This window comes from Emys orbicularis, chromosome 9 (genome assembly GCF_028017835.1).
Source record: "Emys orbicularis isolate rEmyOrb1 chromosome 9, rEmyOrb1.hap1, whole genome shotgun sequence".
NCBI classification, from domain to species: domain Eukaryota; kingdom Metazoa; phylum Chordata; order Testudines; family Emydidae; genus Emys; species Emys orbicularis.
Genome location: NC_088691.1, coordinates 43,241,615 through 43,263,248, shown reverse-complemented (window position 1 = coordinate 43,263,248; position 21,634 = coordinate 43,241,615). Strand labels below are relative to the sequence as shown.

At 45.6% G+C, this 21,634-nt stretch overlaps 1 protein-coding gene across 1 annotated transcript in view; it reads left to right on the top strand.

Annotated features, from left to right (window-relative positions):
- Positions 1-16,149: 16,149 nt before the first annotated feature.
- The window catches only part of ENOX2 (ecto-NOX disulfide-thiol exchanger 2), a 132,587-nt gene continuing 127,102 nt past the window's right edge, over positions 16,150-21,634 (top strand). The window contains exon 1 of the mRNA XM_065410746.1: positions 16,150-16,243. Coding sequence (XP_065266818.1) covers positions 16,201-16,243 — 43 coding nt within the window. The 5' untranslated portion in view covers positions 16,150-16,200. The remainder of the gene's footprint in view (positions 16,244-21,634) is intronic.

Sequence of the window (21,634 nt, the reverse complement as noted above, 5' to 3'; positions counted from 1 at the left end):
GCCAGGGCATTAGCGGGTAGGCTGGGTCCCCGAGGATGACTATAGGCATCTCCACATCCCCAACAGTTATTTTGTGGTCCGGGAAGTAAATACCTTCCTGCAGCCGTCTAAACAGACCAGAGTTCCTGAAAACGCGAGCATCATGAACCTTGCCCGGCCATCCGACGTTGATGTTGGTAAAACATCCCCTATGGTCCACCAGTGCTTGCAGCACCATTGAAAAGTAGCCCTTTCGGTTAATGTACTGGCTGGCCTGGTGGGCTGGTCCCAGGATAGGGATGTGAGTTCCATCTATAGCCCCACCACAGTTTGAGAATCCCATCGCAGCGAAGCCATCTATGATCACCTGCACGTTTCCCAGGGTCACTACCTTTGAGAGCAGTAGCTCAACGATTGCGTTGGCTACTTGCATCACAGCAACCCCCACGGTAGACTTGCCCACTCCAAAGTGATTCGCGACTGACCGGTAGCTGTCTGGCGTTGCAAGCTTCCAGAGGGCTATGGCCACTCGCTTCTGGACAGTCAGGGCTGCTCGCATCCGGGTGTCCTTGCGCTTCAGGTCTAAAGACGATAAAGTCATTGCGGAGAAACTAAATGGATTCTTTGCTTCAGTCTTCATGGCTGAGGATGTTAGGGAGATTCCCAAACCTGAGCTGGCTTTTGTAGGTGACAAATCTGAGGAACTGTCACGGATTGAAGTGTCACGAGAGGAGGTTTTGGAATTAATTGATAAACTTAACATTAACAAGTCACCGGGACCAGATGGCATTCACCCAAGAGTTCTGAAAGAACTCAAATGTGAAGTTGCGGAACTGTTAACTAAGGTTTGTAACCTGTCCTTTAAATCAGCTTCTGTACCCAATGACTGGAAGTTAGCTAATGTAACGCCAATATTTAAAAAGGGCTCTAGAGGTGATCCCGGCAATTACAGACCGGTAAGTCTAACGTCTGTACCGTGCAAATTAGTCGAAACAATAGTTAAGAATAAAATTGTCCGACACATAGAAAAACATAAACTGTTGAGCAATAGTCAACATGGTTTCTGTAAAGGGAAATCGTGTCTTACTAATCTATTAGAATTCTTTGAAGGGGTCAACAAACATGTGGACAAGGGGGATCCAGTGGACATAGTGTACTTAGATTTCCAGAAAGCCTTTGACAAGGTCCCTCACCAAAGGTTCTTATGTAAATTAAGCTGCCATGGGATAAAAGGGAAGGTCCTTTCATGGACTGAGAACTGGTTAAAAGACAGGGAACAAAGGGTAGGAATTAATGGTAAATTCTCAGAATGGAGAGGGGTAACTAGTGGTGTTCCCCAAGGGTCAGTCCTCGGACCGATCCTATTCAACTTATTCATAAATGATCTGGAGAAAGGGGTAAACAGTGAGGTGGCAAAGTTTGCAGATGATACTAAACTGCTAAAGATAGTTAAGTCCAAAGCAGACTGTGAAGAACTTCAAAAAGATCTCACAAAACTAAGTGATTGGGCAACAAAATGGCAAATGAAATTTAATGTGGATAAATGTAAAGTAATGCACATTGGAAAAAATAACCCCAACTATACATACAATATGATGGGGGCTAATTTAGCTACAACAAGTCAGGAAAAAGATCTTGGAGTCATCGTGGATAGTTCTCTGAAAATGTCCACGCAGTGTGCAGAGGCGGTCAAAAAAGCAAACAGGATGTTAGGAATCATTAAAAAGGGGATAGAGAATAAGACTGAGAATATATTATTGCCCTTATATAAATCGATGGTACGCCCTCATCTCGAATACTGCGTACAGATGTGGTCTCCTCATCTCAAAAAAGATATACTGGCACTAGAAAAGGTTCAGAAAAGGGCAACTAAAATGATTAAGGGTTTGGAACGGGTCCCATACGAGGAGAGATTAAAGAGGCTAGGACTCTTCAGCTTGGAAAAGAGGAGACTAAGGGGGGATATGATAGAGGTATATAAAATCATGAGTGATGTGGAGAAAGTGGATAAGGAAAAGTTATTTACTTATTCCCATAATACAAGAACTAGGGGTCATCAAATGAAATTAATAGGCAGCAGGTTTAAAACAAATAAAAGGAAGTTCTTCTTCACGCAGCGCACAGTCAACTTGTGGAACTCCTTACCTGAGGAGGTTGTGAAGGCTAGGACTATAACAGAGTTTAAAAGAGAACTGGATAAATTCATGGTGGTTAAGTCCATTAATGGCTATTAGCCAGGACGGGTAAGGAATGGTGTCCCTAGCCTCTGTCTGTCAGAGGGTGGAGATGGATGGCAGGAGAGAGATCACTTGATCATTGCCTGTTAGGTTCACTCCCTCTGGGGCACCTGGCATTGGCCACTGTCGGTAGACAGGATACTGGGCTAGATGGACCTTTGGTCTGACCCGGTACGGCCTTTCTTATGTATGTTCTTATGTATGGGACAGCAACTCACAAAGTTCCAGGAAAGTTCCCTTACGCATCCGAAAGTTTCGCAGCCACTATGATTCATCCCAGACCTGCAGCACTATGCGGTCCCACCAGTCCGTGCTTGTTTCCCGGGCCCAGAATTGCCGTTCCACAGCATCAACATGACCCATTGCCACCATGATGTCCACGGCGCAGGGTCCCGTGCTTTGTGAGAGTTCTGTGCCCCTCTCAGACTTAATGTCCTCACCGTGCTGCCGTAGCCTCCTCACCCGATTTCTCAGCATCTGCCTCTGAAAAAGGTGGATGATAAGGTGCGAGGTGTTGACAATGGCCATAACTGCAGCGATGATCGCAGCGGGCTCCATGCTCGCAGTGCTGTGGCGTCCGCGCTGTCAATCACCAGAAAAGTGCGCGAACTGATTGCCCGCCGGCGCTTTCACGGAGGGAGGGCGGGAGTGACGGTTGAATGACGACAGTTACCCAAAACCACCCTCGACACATTTTTTGCCCCAGCAGGCATTGGAGGCTCGACCCAGAATTCCAATGGGCAGCGGGGACTGCAGGAACTGTGGGATAGCTGCCCACAGTGCACCGCTTCCAATGTCGACGCTTGCCCCATTAGTGTGGACTCACAAAGTCGAATTACTGTCCTTAGTGTGGATACACACGTTCGACTTTGTAATATCGGTTCCACAAATTCGCTTTAAGTAAAATCGAACTACTCTCGTAGTGTAGACATACCCTAAGATTTTAAAAGAGAACAAATTCCCTTATGCGTGACCACGAGAAACCCTGCTTGGTTCACCAAGAGGGTTTGAACCTTGGTCTGTTAGTCCCCCAGCACTGACCTTGGCCACCTGAGCTAGAGGAATACCAGCAGAAGGCTGTTGGGAACACACTCTTTTCCAGTGTCTTACTTCACTACCTGCTAGACAGCATTAGGACACAGGGGGCCAGGAGTCCTGAGCTCTGTTCCTGGATCCAGGAGGGAGTTCACTCGTACCAACCCCATGTACTGGGGGGAAGCGGCCAGGAAAGAGTTCTCTGGTAGGCTGTTTAAAAACAGAGTCGTGGCTCTCTGAAGCTGCTCAGAGCTCGGGATAAAGGAAGCAAACAAAACGCTCCCCAGAATATAAAACCCCTGGAATTAGCAAGCTGTGACCAGTCACCTCTCCGATCACTTTGTCTGTGTGCTTTCCCCACTCTCCACCTGCATTTTCTCTTTCTAGGCTATGTCTACACTTAGAGCGAGGCGTGTGATTCCCAGCATGCACTGATGCACAGATATACTTCCACTAGCGCTCACTGAGCTAGTGAGCTAAAAACACTAGTATAGCTGCGATGGTAGAATGGGCAGTGGTGAGTAGCGGCATGGGTTAGCCACCCCGAGTACAAACCCACCTGAACCGTGTGTGTACATGCAGGCCCATGCGGCGGCCTGTACTGCTGCAGCTACACTGCTATTGTTAGCTTGATGAGAGCTGGCAGGAGTATGTTTATGCAAGCTGGGAATCCACGCCTAGTTCATAGGGTAGCCATAGCTGTAGACTGTATTGTGGTCTTATGGGTAGGGACTGCATCTTCCTATGCTCTGTACTGTGCCCAGGGGGCAGGACTGTAATGCTGTTCATAACAATAGTCCCTGCAGTGATGTATTAGCATGCAGAGTAAAGGGACATGAGAAGTGGCATTTATCACACAGTCACAGTCAGAGTCAAAGAGTTTAAGGCCAGAAGGGACCACCAGTTCATGTAGTCTGACCTCCTGTACATCACAGGCTACCACCACCACCTAGCATCCGCACACCGACCCACCAGCCAAAATGAGACCAAAGTATCACAGCCCACAGGAGACTACACTATTATGGGCCACAAGCAGAGAATAGCAGGACTGAGGTGCACCAGTGCAGTAGCAGGGAAATGATTAAGTGAGAGATACCCAGATAATTCTGGTCAGTGACCTGCACCCACGCAGTGCAGAGTAAGGAGGACCCCCCCCCCCCAAGGTCACTGCCAATCTGACTTGGGGAAAATTCCTTCCCTGCCCCACTTATGGCGATCAGTTAGACCCTGAGCATGTGAGCAAGAACCAGCCAGCCAAGCACCTGAGAAAGAGAGAATGCTCCGTGCCACCTCAGAGCCCTGGCTTACGCTGTCCAATGTCCCATCTCCAGCTGTGGTTACCCCTGATGCTTCAGAGGAAGGAGATAAACAAAACCAGAATACATTGTGGGGGAGAATCCTGTCCGGACCCCTGCAGGTGTGGCTGAAACCCTGAAACATGAGCTTTTAGGATCATAAGACATAAACTGGAAATGAGCCCCAGGGCTACTGTGCCCTGCCATCACAAGCAATCCCATCATACAGTCAAATTCAGAAATTTGTCCCGCTCTCTCTTAAAACGAATTAAGTTGTTTGGCCCCACAATTCCTAGTGGGAGACTGTTCCAGAACCTCACTTCTCTGATGGTTGGAAACGTTCTTCTAATTCCTAGCTGAATTTCTTCATGCCAGTTTATACCCATTTGTTCTTGTGCCAACATTGTCCTTTAGCTTAAATAGCTCTTCTCCCTCCCTGGTATTTACCCTGCACTGTATTTATGGCAACATTTCCCAGGCTACCCAGGGTTGTGAGGCACCTCACTATCACCTGCCCTTAGCATGAGTCTGTGCCTGCTGTGGGTCAGCTCTCTGACTACACCAGCCTCTGGCAACACAAGCCCTCCCCTCCAGGTCATTTACAAACCCACACGATGTAACTTTCTATGCTGACCAACCCCCTTTTCCATTTCCCACAGGCTCTCTACTTACTCCTATAACCTTTCTGAGGCTGGGTCTGGAGCCTTTCCCTACAAGTTTCCCCCTTGCTTGAGATGCAAATTTCAGATAGTTTTTGTGTAGTTCAATCTGAAGACCTTCTAAGCCTCTGCCACTCTTAAGTCCTTGAGCTCTTCAGTCCAGTTGACTTCTTTAACTAATTTCCTTAATTTCCCAGAGTCTGTCCTTTCGAAACAAAGAACCATACTTGATGACCTGGTTTTGATTACTCATCCATTTAATTTAAACCGAATCAATTCGTGATCACTCGATCCAAGGTTATTTCCTATGACCAGCTTTTCTATGATGTCCTCACTACTTACTAAAACCAAGTTGAAAATTGCATCAACCCCCAATGAACAAAAAACTGTCACCTATCACATCCAGGAATACCTGGGCCCTATGGGTATTAGTGGCATTTATTCTCAACCTATCTATGGAAAGTTAGTCTCCCATTGGGATACAATGCCCCAAAATATTTATCTCTAATAATATTAAAGAGATCTCTATCCATATCCAAGTCTGACTCCAGAAGTCTATGGTAGACCCCTAACACTATCCCAGGAGAACCTTTTATAATCCTTCTCCAAAGTGATTTTGACTCAATCAGATTCAGTTTTGTTCATATTATCACATCGTATTTCTTTATGGTTTACTGCTTCATTGATGTACAATGTACCCCACCACCTTCACCTTTATTCCTCTCTCTCCTAAACAGCACTTATCCTTTCATACCTGAGTTCCAGTCATGAGTGCTATTCCACCATATTTCTGCAATCCCTATAATATCTGGCTTGACCTCCTGCACCAGTAGTTCCAGTTCCTACATTTTATTGCCCAGACACTTGCATTCATGTACAATCATTTCAGTTGTTTCCCTTGGACCTCCACCCAGTTTTCTAGCTGGATTAGATATAATCCTTCACTAACTGAAACACCTTCCTGACTATTACTCCAATCAATATTTGTATTTTCTTTCTCCTTGCTGTCCATACTCTTACCTTGTGGTGTTCCATTATCCCTTTTTATATCTTCTTTTGGATGATTTTCCTCCTCCTGCATATTGAACCCAGGTGTAGAGATTTCATGAGTCTCTCCCAACCTTCTCCCCTCATCTCCTAGTTTAAAGTCCTTCTTATCAATCAGGACAGCCTTGATCCCAAAAGGTTAATACCCCAGGTACTCAAGTGGAGTCCATCAGTGGAGAAGAATCGTCTTTCTGTGAATGCCTCCCAATGGTCTATCATGCCAAAACCTTCCTTATAGCACCAATCCTTGAGCCATCTGTTGATTATCTTGTCATGCCTTCACCCTTCATCTCTAAGGACAGAAATATTCCACTGAAAATCACCTGAGCTTCCACTTCTTTAAGTGTCTCACCCAGCCACGCATAGTCATCCTTGGCCCATTCCAGGGAGAATCTAGAAGTGTCATTTATCCCAACATGCAGCACAATCAGGGGGTTCCCCCCATTCCCATCAGGATCCTTTTCAGCTTCACATCCACATCTCCTATCCTTGCTCCTGGCAGACAGCACACACTTCTGTTTTCTGTATCTGGTCTAGTGATAGGCCTATCAGTTCTTTGGAGTGTGTAGTCCCTGATCACATAGACCTGTCTCTTCCTGGTGCTGGTATGAATCTGTTTTATGTTCTCTCTCTCAGACCCCTGTGCATAATCTTCATTTTCCCTTAGGGTCTGGTCCCTGGCTACCTCCATTATCACTTTCTCTCTTCTGGAGAGACTGGCTTCTCTTCTTTTCTTCCTCACCATCCCATCTTCTGCCTGTCTCTCCTCCTCATTCCTCAGTGCAGCAAACCTGTTACTCAACTTGATTGCACCACCACTAGCTAGTCTTTCACTGACTTATCCTCATAGTCACATTCTTCCACAGATCACCCTCTTCTTCTGGCAGTCCTCCCTCTGGACCCTTTTGTTTGGCAGGTGTCTGCGAACCTTGAGTTGTGAGTGCCATCTCCTCTCTCCTCTTCTGCATTATACATTCAAATTCCCATCTGCATTCCAGCATCACCTCCAACTGCATCTCTATCCCTTGAACCTTCTCTGTCATGAGCTCAGACATTTCATGCATAAGTAGCTTTTACCATATACCCACTCAAGGATGATGTATATCCCACAGCTTCTGCATCTGACCATCTTCATTGTCTCTCTTTTCCCTGGGTCACTTCTAGATCTGCCTCAGTAGCCATCATCCTCTTCTCTTCCTAGATTCTAAGGGTGCCACATGGGTGGCATGTAAACTAGGTAATGCTATGTCTGTGTACACTGCCAAGTACAAATAGGTCGGATTAGTTAGGGCCCATTCCTGTGGAGACACTTTGACCTGGAAAATAAAATAAATTATTTCAATCAGTACTAAGAATCAGCTGCCCTTAATGGTATTTAAAATAAAACAAAATTAAAAAATATTTCAACTATTTCATTATCTGATTATGCATCACTACTACTGACATATTAAGAAATAATATAACCATGAAACATCATAAAATTTACCTACATCCCCTTTGTGAATCTAGTCCCAAATTATTTCTGACAATGCTTGTGAGAAATAGACTGGACTTTGCAAAGAACAGTGGATATTTGCAGAGCCAGTGGAAACTGTGCTTTCCAAAGGAATCTTTTAGCAAGCAGTGAGAGAAATGAAAGGCATCTAATCCAAAATGTACTAGGAGAAAATTCAAGGGAGAACAAACTGCCAAGAGAAACCATATGTGTTGATGATAAATGGAGGGCATTGCAGCACACAGGGGTCCAGCACCTCTGGTAAGAGACCACTTCTTATATCCTGACCCAGTCTCATTTGAAACATGTTGCAGTTGCAATCAGTTAAAAGGCCAGTCATATGAGAGGTGTCAATATCCAATGGCTTCTATGTTTACAGTTCTACCTTTTTAAAAAACCAAGTGCATCAGCAGTCCTGTGCATCACACCTATATTACAATGATCTAAATATGGAAACCTCTATGTCGGTGCTAAGTTTTATTAAATTATGGCAAACAACTAACTGATAAAAAGATGACTTTGTTATGCAGGACCTTTCACCAGCCATAAAAATGTGCTAAATAAGAAAGCTCTGTGATTCAGAGGTCCAAAAAGATTGAGACTGACTAATAACTTGTCCCAAATACTCCCACTAGCCTTTGCAGTCAATGAATGGATGTGTTTGGTAACCTCTATTTGATTGCTAGGTTTGTATGTGTGTGTCATGACAAAATCAACACCTGGATAAAATAATCACTGAAGATGGTGTTTGAATGTCAATAGAAGTGAGGCTTTCAGGCTCCATGAAAGCATGTCCCGGCTGAAGCACCCTGACTATCCCAGACACAGTGCTTTTGTACTGAGCATGGATCCTGGCTTTCCTCATCTTGGGGAGTGTGGCTGAGACTCCCCCATTCTGCCCTGTCCCACCATGCACTGTGGCGCACTCCAAAGACACCTCAAAGGGAGCCTTTCCTCCTATGTCAGTCACTCATTCCAGCTCTCTCCCGGTTACTCATCAACCTTATGGAAAGCACTCTCCAGCCAATGTCAAACAGTGACAGATTGTATAGCCCTTGGCTGCCTCTGTGCCCTGCCATTAGCTGTTATTGGTATCTAGGAGTCTTGGTTTGCTTAGTGCTCACTGTGTTAATGGCCACTGTTAAGTGGTGAGATATCATGTAGCCTGGAGTAAACAGCCCTAGAAAGCTCTCGTTTTCTTTTTTTAAAAAATTCTTATTTAATTCACATAGAAAATAAATCTTTAAAAACAGGTTTTTAATTAAAAGCTATTATAATTGGAAAACTGTTTTGCAACAAAGCCCAGGTGTTCCACATTTGGGTCGTTTGTTCTACATTTCATTGGCTTGTGTTGCCCTGGTAGGTGTGCAAACTGAGAGGGTCACCTCTTCCCCCTCTTTCTTCCCTTCTGTTACTCTCTTTACAGCACTGCTGCATGATCGCCTTTGCCGTGGTTGAGACTCAAATTACTTCTCCTTGAAGCTATTCTGCAGAGTCTTTGCCCTTGTGCTTCTTTTTTATTTTTCTGTTACTCTCTTCCTGCAGAGAGATACTGTGTTCATTTCTAACTCTTCTGTCTGACCAGCAGGGCCGGCTCTGGCTTTTTTGCCACCCCAGGCAAAAAAGCCTCCGGCCGCCCCCCCCCGGGGGGAGGGCACCAGGGGGGAGGGCGGCGAGCCCGGCCATGGCCCCGCTCTCCCCGGCGGCCGGAGCGCCGCGCCGCCCCCCTCCAGGTGCCGCCCCAAGCACAAGCTTGGTGGGCTGGTGCCTGGAGCCGGCCCTGCTGACCAGGCTGGTAGTATGTTAACACTCAACCAGTCATGGGTACCTAGGGACCCCCAACAACATGAGTCATGCGCCCCTTGGTGAGCTTAGCACATGGGGAATCACACACTTCCAGCATGCAGGAATTCACAACCAAATGGTCTCACCAGGGGAAGTGACTCGCTTGCAGCCTTGAAATTGGGTGTCTTTTTGTAAAAGATCTGTTCTAGCTCAGCTACAAATTATTGGGCTCAATGCATGACTCACTGGGTGAAATCTAAGGCCTGTTTTGTGTTCTTCAAACTGAGTGATCATTAGAGCTACTCAGAAAATGAAATTTCCATCCCATGGGAAATTCTGACATTTCAAAACTTGTTTTCATTCTGAATCAGAAAGAAAATAGAAAATTTCATTTTTTTGTTGTGTAATGGAAATTCCAAAACTTTTTGATTCTGAAACATCAGAATGACCTTATTAGCACATTTTTTTTAATAATGTCAAAATGAAACATTTTAACCTGGTTGACCAGGAAGTCCAGTGGTGGCCATTTCTAATTTAGTTTTCAGTACATCAGTTAATCAGGCTGGTGAGAGAGAGGAGGACTTACACATATTAACAAAATAAATAAATAAAAGCTCCCTAGAAGGACTAGGATGGGAGATAAGGTGGAGGAGGGAACGAACGCACCCCCTCACCAGTCCAGAAAGAGGTGCTCCACTCTCTGGGAACATTTCTCAGTGAGGACAGCACCCTTTAGCTAGCTGCCTACCACCAGTGAGAAAGAGGGCTTCAGCACCCCCAGAGGGAGGTACTGGAGTCAAGACTCCCACAGTTTATCTCTGGTCCAACCCATACAGCTGATCATACCCTGGACCAGATCTTCAGCCTAGATGTCAAGATCGAGAAGATCGCAATTAGAGCTGGTTGGGAATTCTTCAGTGAAATGTTTTTCCATCAGAAAACGCCGATTTGTCAAAACTAAAACTTTTCACAGGAAAGGATTGGTTCTGACCAATATTTCTACTCAAAAATATTTTGGAACAACGTTTCAGAAATAGTTGAAATGTTTCATTTTGACATTTTCAAAATAAAAAAAATCTGTTTTTTCTGGTTTGAAACAATGATTTGTTTAACTATAATTAGCTAAAAATTCTAATATATAGCTGTATTAAATTTAAAATGGTTGAAATCAAAATGGTATGTTTCAAAATTATCAAAATGAAACATTTAAATAGATCTGAACCATTTAAAAAAAATTATTTCACTTTTTTGTTTAGATTTCAACTCTTTGTCCCAGTTAGGGAAACAAAGATTTTTCAGTATCTTAAAATGTTCACAGGCTGGGAAAACCATTTCCTGCCCAGTTGTAATCACACCTCAGGCATGGTCATGGACAGACTATCACCTCATTAATGCCATGGTCAGAGCCTTGCCAGCCCCCAAGGAAACAAAGACCAATATTCCTGATTCTACCAGGAAGGCTCATGGACTCCACCAAATTTCAAAACTTGCTAAAGGAGAGCAGCACCCAGTGACAGGATGAGGATGAGGAGTCAAGGACTTAGTGGATCATTACCATTCTACACCGGCCTTGGCCACTGACATGTCAGCCCCCAAATGACCCTTTCTTCCCCAAAGCCCACACAGATCCCCTGGCTTTTCTGGCTCCTGGAGCTGATAAAGAGGTGCAGAAACTCAAGCACTGATAGAGAAAAATGAAGGTGGAAACAGACAAGATGAAACAACAAATTCCTCCAAGCCTATACTGAGGCTTATTAGAGGCTGGAAGAACCTTCTTATCTGCCTCCACTGAAGCTGTTAAATCATGCCCTGAGGAGCTATCCATGGTGGTAAGCCAGGTACCTCATCAATCCGGTATGTCTACAGCCTTCCTCAGAATTGAGCACCGGACACCCTGAATGTACTGAACTCTGGGAATACAGAGGTACGGGGGAGCTATTGGTTGGTGGGTGCAGAGCAGATCCAGGCTATTTGAGAAGGCATCCGAAATGTACATAACCTTTTTCAGTGCAGAAGAATGATAGTTTTTCAAAGCATTTGGTGCACTGAAAAGGTTTGGTACAATTGTAGCATAACCTGGATTTTCAAATTAAGAATAGAAATTAATCTGTTGGGATCCAGATAGGAACTTCCTATCACTTACTTAAAAGGATAAAACAGATTTCTAAGCCTCTTGTTACAAAATTAAAAGTACAATGACAATATCAATAATGCCTTGCTTATATTCAATGCTTTTTATCTTGAGGTAGCCCAAAGAATTTAAATTACTCCTAAATAAACTCTATATAGGAGTTTCTCCACCCTACTTAAGAGGGATCTGGCAACTGTTTAACAGTGTACTGCAATATTCCAGAACAGTTTTTTGGATGGGCAGTGAAGAAGACTGTTAATTGAACTGAAACTGCAAAGGAAATTTAGTCATCAGACTACAATTGTCATCTGAAACCTGACCAGAGGACCTTAGTTGAACTGAACTGTAAAGACAAAGGTCTTAATTAAATACAATTACAGTATATAGTATAAGTAGATTCTATGGGAAAACATACAGGCTATTAAAGGAAAAACAATGAGAAGTCCTTGTGGCACTTTAGCAACTAACAAATGTATTTGGGCATAAGCTTTCGTGGGCTAAAACCCACTTCATCAGATGCATGGAGTGGAACATACAGTAGGGAGGTATAAATACACAGCATATGAAAAATGGGAGTTTCCTTACCAAGTGGAGGGTCAGTGCTAATGAGCCAATTCAATTTAAGTTGGAAGTAGGCAATTCTCAACAGTTGACAAGGAGTGGAAATCACTTTTCTAGTGTTAATTAGGCCAGTGTAAACAAGGTGGCCCATTTGAAACAGTTGACAAGAAGGTGAGTATTTAGCAAGGGGAAATTAGTTTTTGTAAAAACAAGGAGTACTTGCGGCACCTTAGAGACTAACAAATTGATTTAGTTTCTATAGTGACCCATCCACTCCCAGTCTCTATTCAGGCCTAATTTGATGGTGTCCAGTTTGCAAATTAATTCCAGTTCTGCAGTTTCTCACTGGAGACTGTTTTTGAAGTTTTTTTTGTTGAACTGCCACTTTTAAGTCTATTATTGAGTGACCACGGAGATTGAAGTGTTCTCCTACTGTTTTTTGAATGTTATAATTCCTGATGTCAGATTTGTGTCCATTTATTCTTTAGCGTAGAGCAGTGGTTCTCAAACTTTTGTACTGGTGACCCCTTTCACATAGCAAGCCTCTGAGTGCGACCCCCCCCCATATAAATTAATACTTTTTTATATATTTAACACCATTATAAATGCTGGAGGCAAAGCAGGGTTTGGGGTTGAGGCTGACAGCTCGCAACCCCCCATGTAATAACCTCGTAACCCCCCTGAGGAGTCCCGACCCCCAGTTTGAGAACCCCTGGCGTAGAGACTGTCCGGTTTGGCCAATGTACATGGCAGAGGGGCATTGCTGGCACATGATGGCATATATCACATTGGTATATGTGCAGGTGAACAAGCCCCTGATTGTGTGGCTGATGTGGTTAGGTCCTATGATGGTGTCCCTTGAATAGATATGTGGACATAGTTGGCACCAAGGTTTGTTGCAGGGTTTGGTTCCTGGGTTAGTGTTTTTGTTGTGTAGTTGCTGGTATTTGCTTCAGGTTGGGGGGCTGTCTGTAAGCAAGGACTGGCCTGTCTCCCAAGGTCTGTGAGAGCGAGGGATCGTCCTTCAGGATAGGTTGTAGGTCCTTGATGATGAGCTGGAGAGGTTTTAATTGGGGGCTGTAGGTGATGGCTAGTGGCGTTCTGTTACTTTCTTTCTTCAGGGTGAGGGATAGTTCAGTGGTTTGAGCATTGGCCTACTAAACCCAGGGTTGTGAGTTCAATCCTTGAGGGGGCCACTTAGGGATCTGCAGCAAAATCATTACTTGGTCCTGCTAGTGAAGGCAGGGGGCTGGACTTGATGACTTTTCAAGGTCCCTTCCAGTTCTAGGAGATAGGATATCTCTAAAAAATTTGTTGGGCCTGTCTTATAGTAGGTGACTTCTGGGTACCTACTACAAGACAGGCCCCCCACTTGATATGGCAACTCCCATCTTTTCATATACCTCCCTACTGTATGTTCCACTTCATGCATCTGATTAAGTGGGTTTTAGGCCATGAAAGCTTATGCCCGAATTTGTTAGTCTCTAAAGTGCCACAAGGACTAGAGCGTATCTTTCAGAAAGCCTCCCAGGGAGGGATTTTTACAGGAGCCTACGTGATTTAGGAGCACAAGTCCTTTCAATAAGAGTTGCACCTTAGTTACTTAGTCCCTTGTTTGGCTTCAGGCATAGAAATGATTCTTCCCGGGAGTTCAGAGGCACCATTGCTATCCCCTTCTTCATCATCATCATCATCATCATCTGCTCTTGTGTCACTGTGAGTGTCGTCACATGGCTTGAAACTTTTTAGGAGTTTTGCTGTGACCAGTTTGTGACCTCCTCACCTGTTGCAAGGTTCTCATCAATCTGGTTCGTCTTCTCAATCTGCACACCAAAAAGATTTTGTGGCATGTTAATTACCACAAGAGGGGGCTCATGTTCATCTTCTGGACCAATGTCTTCATTTGGTGAATCCGCAGTTGACTTGGCAAGGGTGAATTCGCATTTAGCAAAGCATTTTTTTGATGGTGTGTGGCTCAGTTTCACTCCACGCTTGATGAAACCAATATATTGTATCCAAGAGTGAAACCATTTTCAAAAGCATTGGACTCGAAGTTGCATCAGATCCATTTGATGAAGAATAAATTGAATTTGCCTTTTCTGAAATTTCAGTTTTAGGGCTTGAATTACCCCAGCATCCATTGGTTCTAACTAAGGTTGCCAGGTGTCTAGTTTTTGACTAAAAGTCCGGCTGAAAAGGGGACCTGTCAGTGTCTGGTCAGATGTACTGACTGGACACCAAAAGTCTGATTACTAAGGGCGGGGGGAGGGAGGTCCTGGGTCATCAACCCAGGGCAGCCCCTGCTGAGGCAGGGCCATCCTGTCTGCATCCTGTGGGCAGCCATGCAGCAGGCTTAATGTCAGGCTGCAGCTCCCATACCAGCTCTGGAGCAGAGGGAGCCCAGCTGGGAGTGGGAGGGAAGTGAAGAGGATTGAGCGAGAAGGAGGGGGGAGAGGAGTGAGCATGGGGCGGGGCCTTGGGGGGAAGAGGTGGGGAAGGGGAGGGTCTGGTTTTCAGAAAGTAGAAAGTTGGCAACCCTAGCTGAAAAGCAGAGTTTAATGTTTGTGAATTTGAGAGGGAGGGGGGGAAGGGGCATTATCCACAAACAGAATTGTACATCCCTCTAGTAGCAATCTGCGATCAAATCTTTGTAACTGTTTTTCAAAAAGCTCAGAGTTCACCCATGCTTTCTTGTTGAATTCATATTCCACAGGCAACTCTATAGTCAACTTGCCAAAGCAGTGTGGGTGTTGGGATTTACTGATTACTACAGACTTTTCTTTATCTCCAGTCATGTTGGTGCATAGAGCGAGGGTGCTTCAGCACTTCTGAACTCAAAACCAGTTTAATATTTTTCAAATTTCGTAGAAACATTCTACTTTGACATTCAGAGTAAACCCAGTAACCTTAAGGTGAAACCAATTTTGCAAGCCAAGGATATAGCCTTAAAGTAGGGCATTATAAGTGCAGCTTGTTGGAACTGTAACCAGGGACAGACTGCCTTCTGCCGCCTCATGATTTATTATTATTAGCATTGGACTATTATGATAATCAAATTAACATAAAGAATGTAATGAAGAATTGTAAGATGCCATGCGCCTGACTTGAAGGGTGAGTAAAACTGGTAGGCTATTATAAAGTATTACTGGCACAAAAGCATGCGTCCAGGTAGAGACGGTGCCCTAATGGCATGCTGGGGGGCAGAAGCAATAGGGGTTCAGCCCTGTCTGGCATGCCCTGAAGTTGGGTGCTTAGGAGGTCCCCTGACAAAAGGGTGCTGGAACAATCTGTACAGTGAGGTGCTGACAGCCATTGACCCAAACTGTAAACCCTGCATCGATGGAAACCACTGGAGCACCCCTAGCTCCAGCCCATATGCCCTGAATGTTCTCCGGATACTCTGGCTGCTATGGCAACCTTCACTGAGGTTGGATCTGCGACCGTCGCCATGGTTTCCAGGCACGCCCTGGTCACGCGGAGCTACGATGGTCCTGTCAGAGGCTTTGTACATTCCTTTGTAACGGGCCTGCGGCGACCCCGTCGGGCGCTCTCCGCTCAGACACCCCCGCTCAGGCCGGCCGGCGCCTTGTGCGCCGCGGGGCAGGCAGGCTGCAGGAGATGCGCGGGCCCGGCAGGCTGCGGGAGATGCGCGGGCCCGTTGGGACTTGCAGGGCGGGCTGGTCTGCAGCGGCCTAACGGCGCGCTCGGCCAAACCTAGTACAGTTCTCTACACAGTCCGCTCTGGGTCCAGCCACTACAGCCTACGTTACCCAGAAGGCCTCGCATCCGGAGTCCTGACGGCCAATCAGAGAACGAGTGCCTCCCCAAGAAACTACCATGCCCAACATGCCTCCGGGCACACAGCGCGCTCCCGGAGAGCGGTGGCCAATGGGAGGCGGGGCAGGCCGCTTTGGGGCGGGGCTGTCTCTGCGGCCTGTGCGGGGCGCAGGCTGAGGAGCTACCGGGCGTGCTGCGGATGTATAAGGAGTATCGGGGCGGCACGGCCCGGCGGGCGGCAGGTGAGGGACCAGTTGGAGCGGAGGGGCCTGGAGGGAGTTGGCCCCGGAGGGCGGCTGGCCCGCTTCGCCCCGGGTATAAGCGTGGTGTATGTGTCCCTGGGGGCGCGAGGCTCCGGACCGGGTTCCCTGGGCTCTGGGGGGGTGAATGAGGCCCAGGGGAGGGTGCTTGGCAGGAGCATCGCCCCGCTGTCCGTGCTGGGTGGGCGCGCACGCCCGGCCCACTCAGGCTGGGTGAGAGCCGGGAAGAGAGGCCTTGCCTGGGGCCTCGTGCCCGAAGCGATGGGCTGGGGTCACTGCTCGGACAGAGGCCTTGAGCACCGTTGAGGCGGAGGCGTGTGCCTGAGTCTGCAGGCAGCCCGAAAGGATAGCTCGGAGCAGGATGAGATGCCCCCGGCTGTGAGCCATGTGTTCATCGCACAGCCCTTTGCTGGCTGTTGGGGTCAGTCCTGGGGTTGCACTCCTGCTGCTTGCCGATGGAAAGGGGCCTCTCTCTCATCGTGTTGCTGCTTGTTTGGGAAAGGCCCCCGTCCTTCCTAACTCCTGGTGCAGCGGGAGGAGGGGGGCAGTGCCACAACACAGGGCTGCAGGGGAACCTAAGTCGTGGTGCTTGGGATTTGAGACTGTCTCAGTTCAGCCCTATGTACCTGCTTTTCCTTTACACCTGTACCCAAAATGCCCAGCAAGCATATCCTATGTGCACCACCCAAATGGGTATTCATTCAGGCTTTTTTTTCTCTTATGTTCTCAGCCTTGGCTGCTTCTGTGGGGGCTTGCTTCTGAAAGGCCTTTTTTTTGTGTGTGCATGTGTTATTCCTTGTGTTTTGCAGGCCTAAGTGCCCCTCAGGCCTACCTAGCTATGTAACTCTTCTTGCCATGACCAAATAAAGTTTACAGATTTATTGGCAGCTTGTCCCAGAGCGCTCAACTCTCTCAAAATCCCCTTCTTGTAGTAAAGATCCATTTTTTTCAGAGCTCTGTGAATTGTTTCCAGCAAGAGAGCTTCTGATAAGACACTGAAAGTAGTGTGCACGTTCACTAGCCAGCTATTTTGTATCTTTAACATAATTGAGTGGTGCGTGTGGGTCACCTCGTTTGGCAAAAGTCTCAATATTTTAGACCAGAAATTAAAATTCCAGGACAGTTGAGACTTAAATTATCATAGACTTGCTTTGGTATTTCTATAATAGATAATATAAAGTTATGGGATATTAGTTGTGTCAACTACAGACCATGAAATCACTCTAGGGAGCAGGATGACCACTTCCTTAGGCCTGGTCCCCACTAAGCCCCCACTTCGGACTAAGGTACGCAAATTCAGCTACGTTAATAATGTAGCTGAATTCGAAGTACCTTAGTCCGAACTTACCGCGGGTCCAGACGCGGCAGGCAGGCTCCCCCGTCGATGCCGCGTACTCCTCTCGCCGAGCTGGAGTACCGGCGTCGACGGCGAGCACTTCCGGGATCGATCCCAGAACATCGATTGCCTGCCGCCGGACCCTCCGGTAAGTGTAGACGTACCCTTACACACCTATCTACAATGTGCTTGGGTGGGGGAAGAAAGCTGTGTAATGATGGGAGACTTCAGTTTGAGTGACGTGTGCTGGAGGTCTCATCCTGCTAATACTAAAACATCCTTGGAATTTGTCAGTGTTATAGATGAAAATTTCCCAACTCAAAAAGTGTTGCAGCCCACAGTGGGGAATTCTTTTAGACTTTGTCTTAACACATAAGAACAGCCATCCAGGGTCAGACCATTGCTCTGTCTAGCCCAAAGTCCTGTCTTCTGATGGTGGCTAGTGCCAGATGCTTCAGAAGGAATGAACAGGGCAATTATCAATAAAGAGGAACTGATCACAGAATTCAAAATTAACAGTAGCTTAGGTACAGGTGATCATGACTTGATCACATTTATAATGTGCAGGCAGAATAAAGTCCAGACCAGTAATATATATATATTTGGTGTTTTAATAGGGCCATTTCACAAAGCTGAAAACAGTTGAGCCAAATCAGCTGAAAAATTCATCCAGAAAAATGTGAATGATAATTGGGAATAAGTAGAGAACACCTTCCTAGATGCTCAAAAAGCCAAAATTGAGGAGGAAGGCTGTACTGGTTAAAAAGCCAACCTGGTTTAGAGGGGAAGTGAAGGCATCTAAAAATAATTTTATATTCTTGATAGTAATGATTATAAATCAGAAGTTTGGAATTCTAGTAAATTGGTAAGGGAAGCCAAGGGACACAAGGAGAAATCTATGGCTTGCAGAATTAAGGACTATATGAAGGAGTTTTTTGAATACATTAGGTACAAAAATAATCCTGAAAATGGTATTAGTCCATTACTAGATGGAAATGGTAGAATTAGCAATAATAATGCAGTAAAGGCTGAAGTGTTCAATAAATATTTCTTTTCTGTATTTGAGGGGAAAAACAGATGAATCGTCTCATTATATTGCAATAATAACACTCAACATTCCACTGGTATCTCTGGAGCATGTTAGACAGAAGCTATTAAAATTGGACATTTTTAAATCAGCAACTTCAGATAACTTGCATCCAACAGTTCTAACAGAACTGGCTGAGGAACTTGCTGGACCATTGATGTTGATTTACAATAAGTCTTGGGACGCTGGGGAAGTGTCAGAAGACAGGAAAAAAGCTAATGTTTTGCCAATATTTAAAAAGGGTAAACAAGATGACCAGGGTAGTTATAGGCCTGTCAGTCTGACATTGAACTATGCTTAATCAAGAACTAAAGGAAGGTAATGCAGATTAACATGGGTTTCTAGAAAATTGATCCTGTCAAACTAATTTTATATATATTTTTTTTGGATGAGATTACAAGTTTGGTTGATAAAAGTAATAGCATTGATGTAAAATACTTAGACTTCTCTAAGGCGTTTGCCTTAGTACCGCATAACATTTTGAATTAAAAAAATACCTAGAATGATATAAAATTAACACGGCACACATGAAATGGATTAAAAAATGGTTGATAGGTCTCAAAATGTAATTGTAAATGGGAACTTATCATTGAGTGGGTGTGTTTCCAGTTGGGCCACCGCAGGGATTGGTTCTTGGCCTTACACTATTTAACATTTTTAACATTTTACCTGGAAGAAAACATGAAATAATCACTGATAAAGTTTGCAGGTGACCCAAAAATTTGGGGAGTAGTGAATAATGAAGAGAATAGGTCACTGATACAGAACAATCTGGATTGCCTGGTAAAGTGGGCGCAAGCAAGCAGTGTGCATTTTAAAATGTGTACATCTAGGAACCAATAATGTAGGCTGTATTTACAGAATGGGGGACTCTATCCTGGGAAGCAGTGACTGTGAAAAAGATTTGAGCATCATGGTGGATAATCAGTTGAACATGAGCTCCCAATGTGACACTGTCCGAAAGCGCTACTGTAATCCTTTGGTGCATAAATGGGGATCTTGAGTAGGAGTAGAGGGGTTATTTTACCTCTGTATTTGGCAATGGTGTGACCACTGCTGGAATCCCGTGTCCAGTTCTGGTACCCACAATTCAAGAAGGATATTATCAATTGGAGGGAGTTCAATCAGAGAAGAGCCACAAGAATTTAAAACGGATTGGAAAACATACCTTATAGTGGTGAAACTCAGAGAGCTCAATCCACTTAGCTTAATAAAGAGAAGGGAAGGAGTGACTTGATTACAGTCTATAAATATTTACATGGGGAACAAATATTTAATAATAGGCTCTTCAATCTAGTAGAGAAAGGTATAACACAATACAATGGCTGGAAGTTGAAGCTAGACAAATTCAGACTGGAAATAAGGTATACATTTTTAAGTGAACATAATTAACCATTGGAATAGCTGACCAAGGGTCGTGGTGGATTCTCCATCACTGGCAATTTTTAACTACAGATTGGATGTTTTTCTAAAAGATCTGCTGTGGGGGTTATTTTGGGGGTGTCTATGGTCTGTGCTGTACAGGAGTGCAGTCTAGGATCACAACGGTCCTTTCTGGTCTTGGAATTTGTGTATGTATAAAGTACAGCAAAGGAGATGGAAACCCACAATTTTGATTGAACAGGATGAGATGTGACCAGAAACACTCTACTGAGTTTCTGTTATTCTAGAACAGTGGTTCTCAAACTTTTTTTCCGTGGACCACTTGAAAATTGCTGAGGGTCTCGGTGGACCACTTAATGATCTTTCCAAATGTTGTCTGTACCGTTAGCTAACTATTGTAAAGTGCTTTGGATAAAAGTGCTATATTAAAAAAAAACCTTGATAATTGTTTTTTTGTTCTACACATAAAAGCAAATAACTCATATTTTAACATCAGTAGTCTTACCTTTCTAATTCAATGGATGTGTCTTCTCTCTCCCCTGCTGTGGCAGCCCCCAAGCTGGGGCTGGGAAGGAGGGGGGTCTCTCCTTCTCTCCCCTGCCGTGGCAGCCCCCAAGCTGAGGCTGGGAAGGAGGGGGGTTCTCTCCCTGCCACAGAGCTGAGGCTGGGAAGGAGGGCTGTCTCTCCCCAGCAGCCACAGCCCTGGAGCTGGAGAAAGTCACCTCTTTCTCTGGCCGCTGCAGCCCTTTATGTCCCAAATTCCCCCCCACCCCCTCTTCTCACCCCACTGCCCTCTCCCACTTACCCCCTATTCCCCCCAAGGCCACCACCTCACCTTACATGTGCATCTTCTCCAGGGTCCAGGCACCTAATTAGTGGAGCAGGGTGGCCCCAGGCTGGGCGCAGGTCACTTAGGAAGGCGCTGGGAGTAGGTTCCCTGTGCTCAGCCTGAGTTAGGGACATTGCTTCTGCCCCTCCCCTTGCTGAGGGGTCCACTAGGGCTCGGGAGCTCTGGGGAGAAACTTTGTTGCTGTGAATTCCCTGCCAGGGGCCCAGGCTGGCCTGGTAGTATGTGCTCCCTGCTCCTGCAGCCCCAGCCTCATGGGAGCTGGTGGGACTGGCAGGTTCCTGCACCCAGAGGCAACGCATGGGCTGGTCACATGCCCCCACCTTCCCTCGGACTTTTAAATTGTGCCCTCCCCCCCCATTGTCAACAGTTACATGTTACCTCTGGAGATAGGGAAGTATTAATGCCATTTTCCTCTGGTAAGACCTCATCTGGTCACCATTTTCAAGAAAGATGAAATCCAGCTGGAACAGGTGCAGGAAAGGGCTTCTGAGATGATCAGTGGAATGGAGGGTCTATCTTATAAGAGGAGACTACAATAGCTTGGCTTGTAAAGCCTAACAAAATGGAGTCTGAGAGGGAATATGACTGCTTTCTATGAATACATCATCGTGTAAATGCCAGGGAGGGAGAAGAGTTATTTAAGCCAAAGGACAGTGTTGGCCCAAGAACAAATGGGTATAAACTGGCTGTGAATAAGTTTAGTCTAGAAATTAGAAG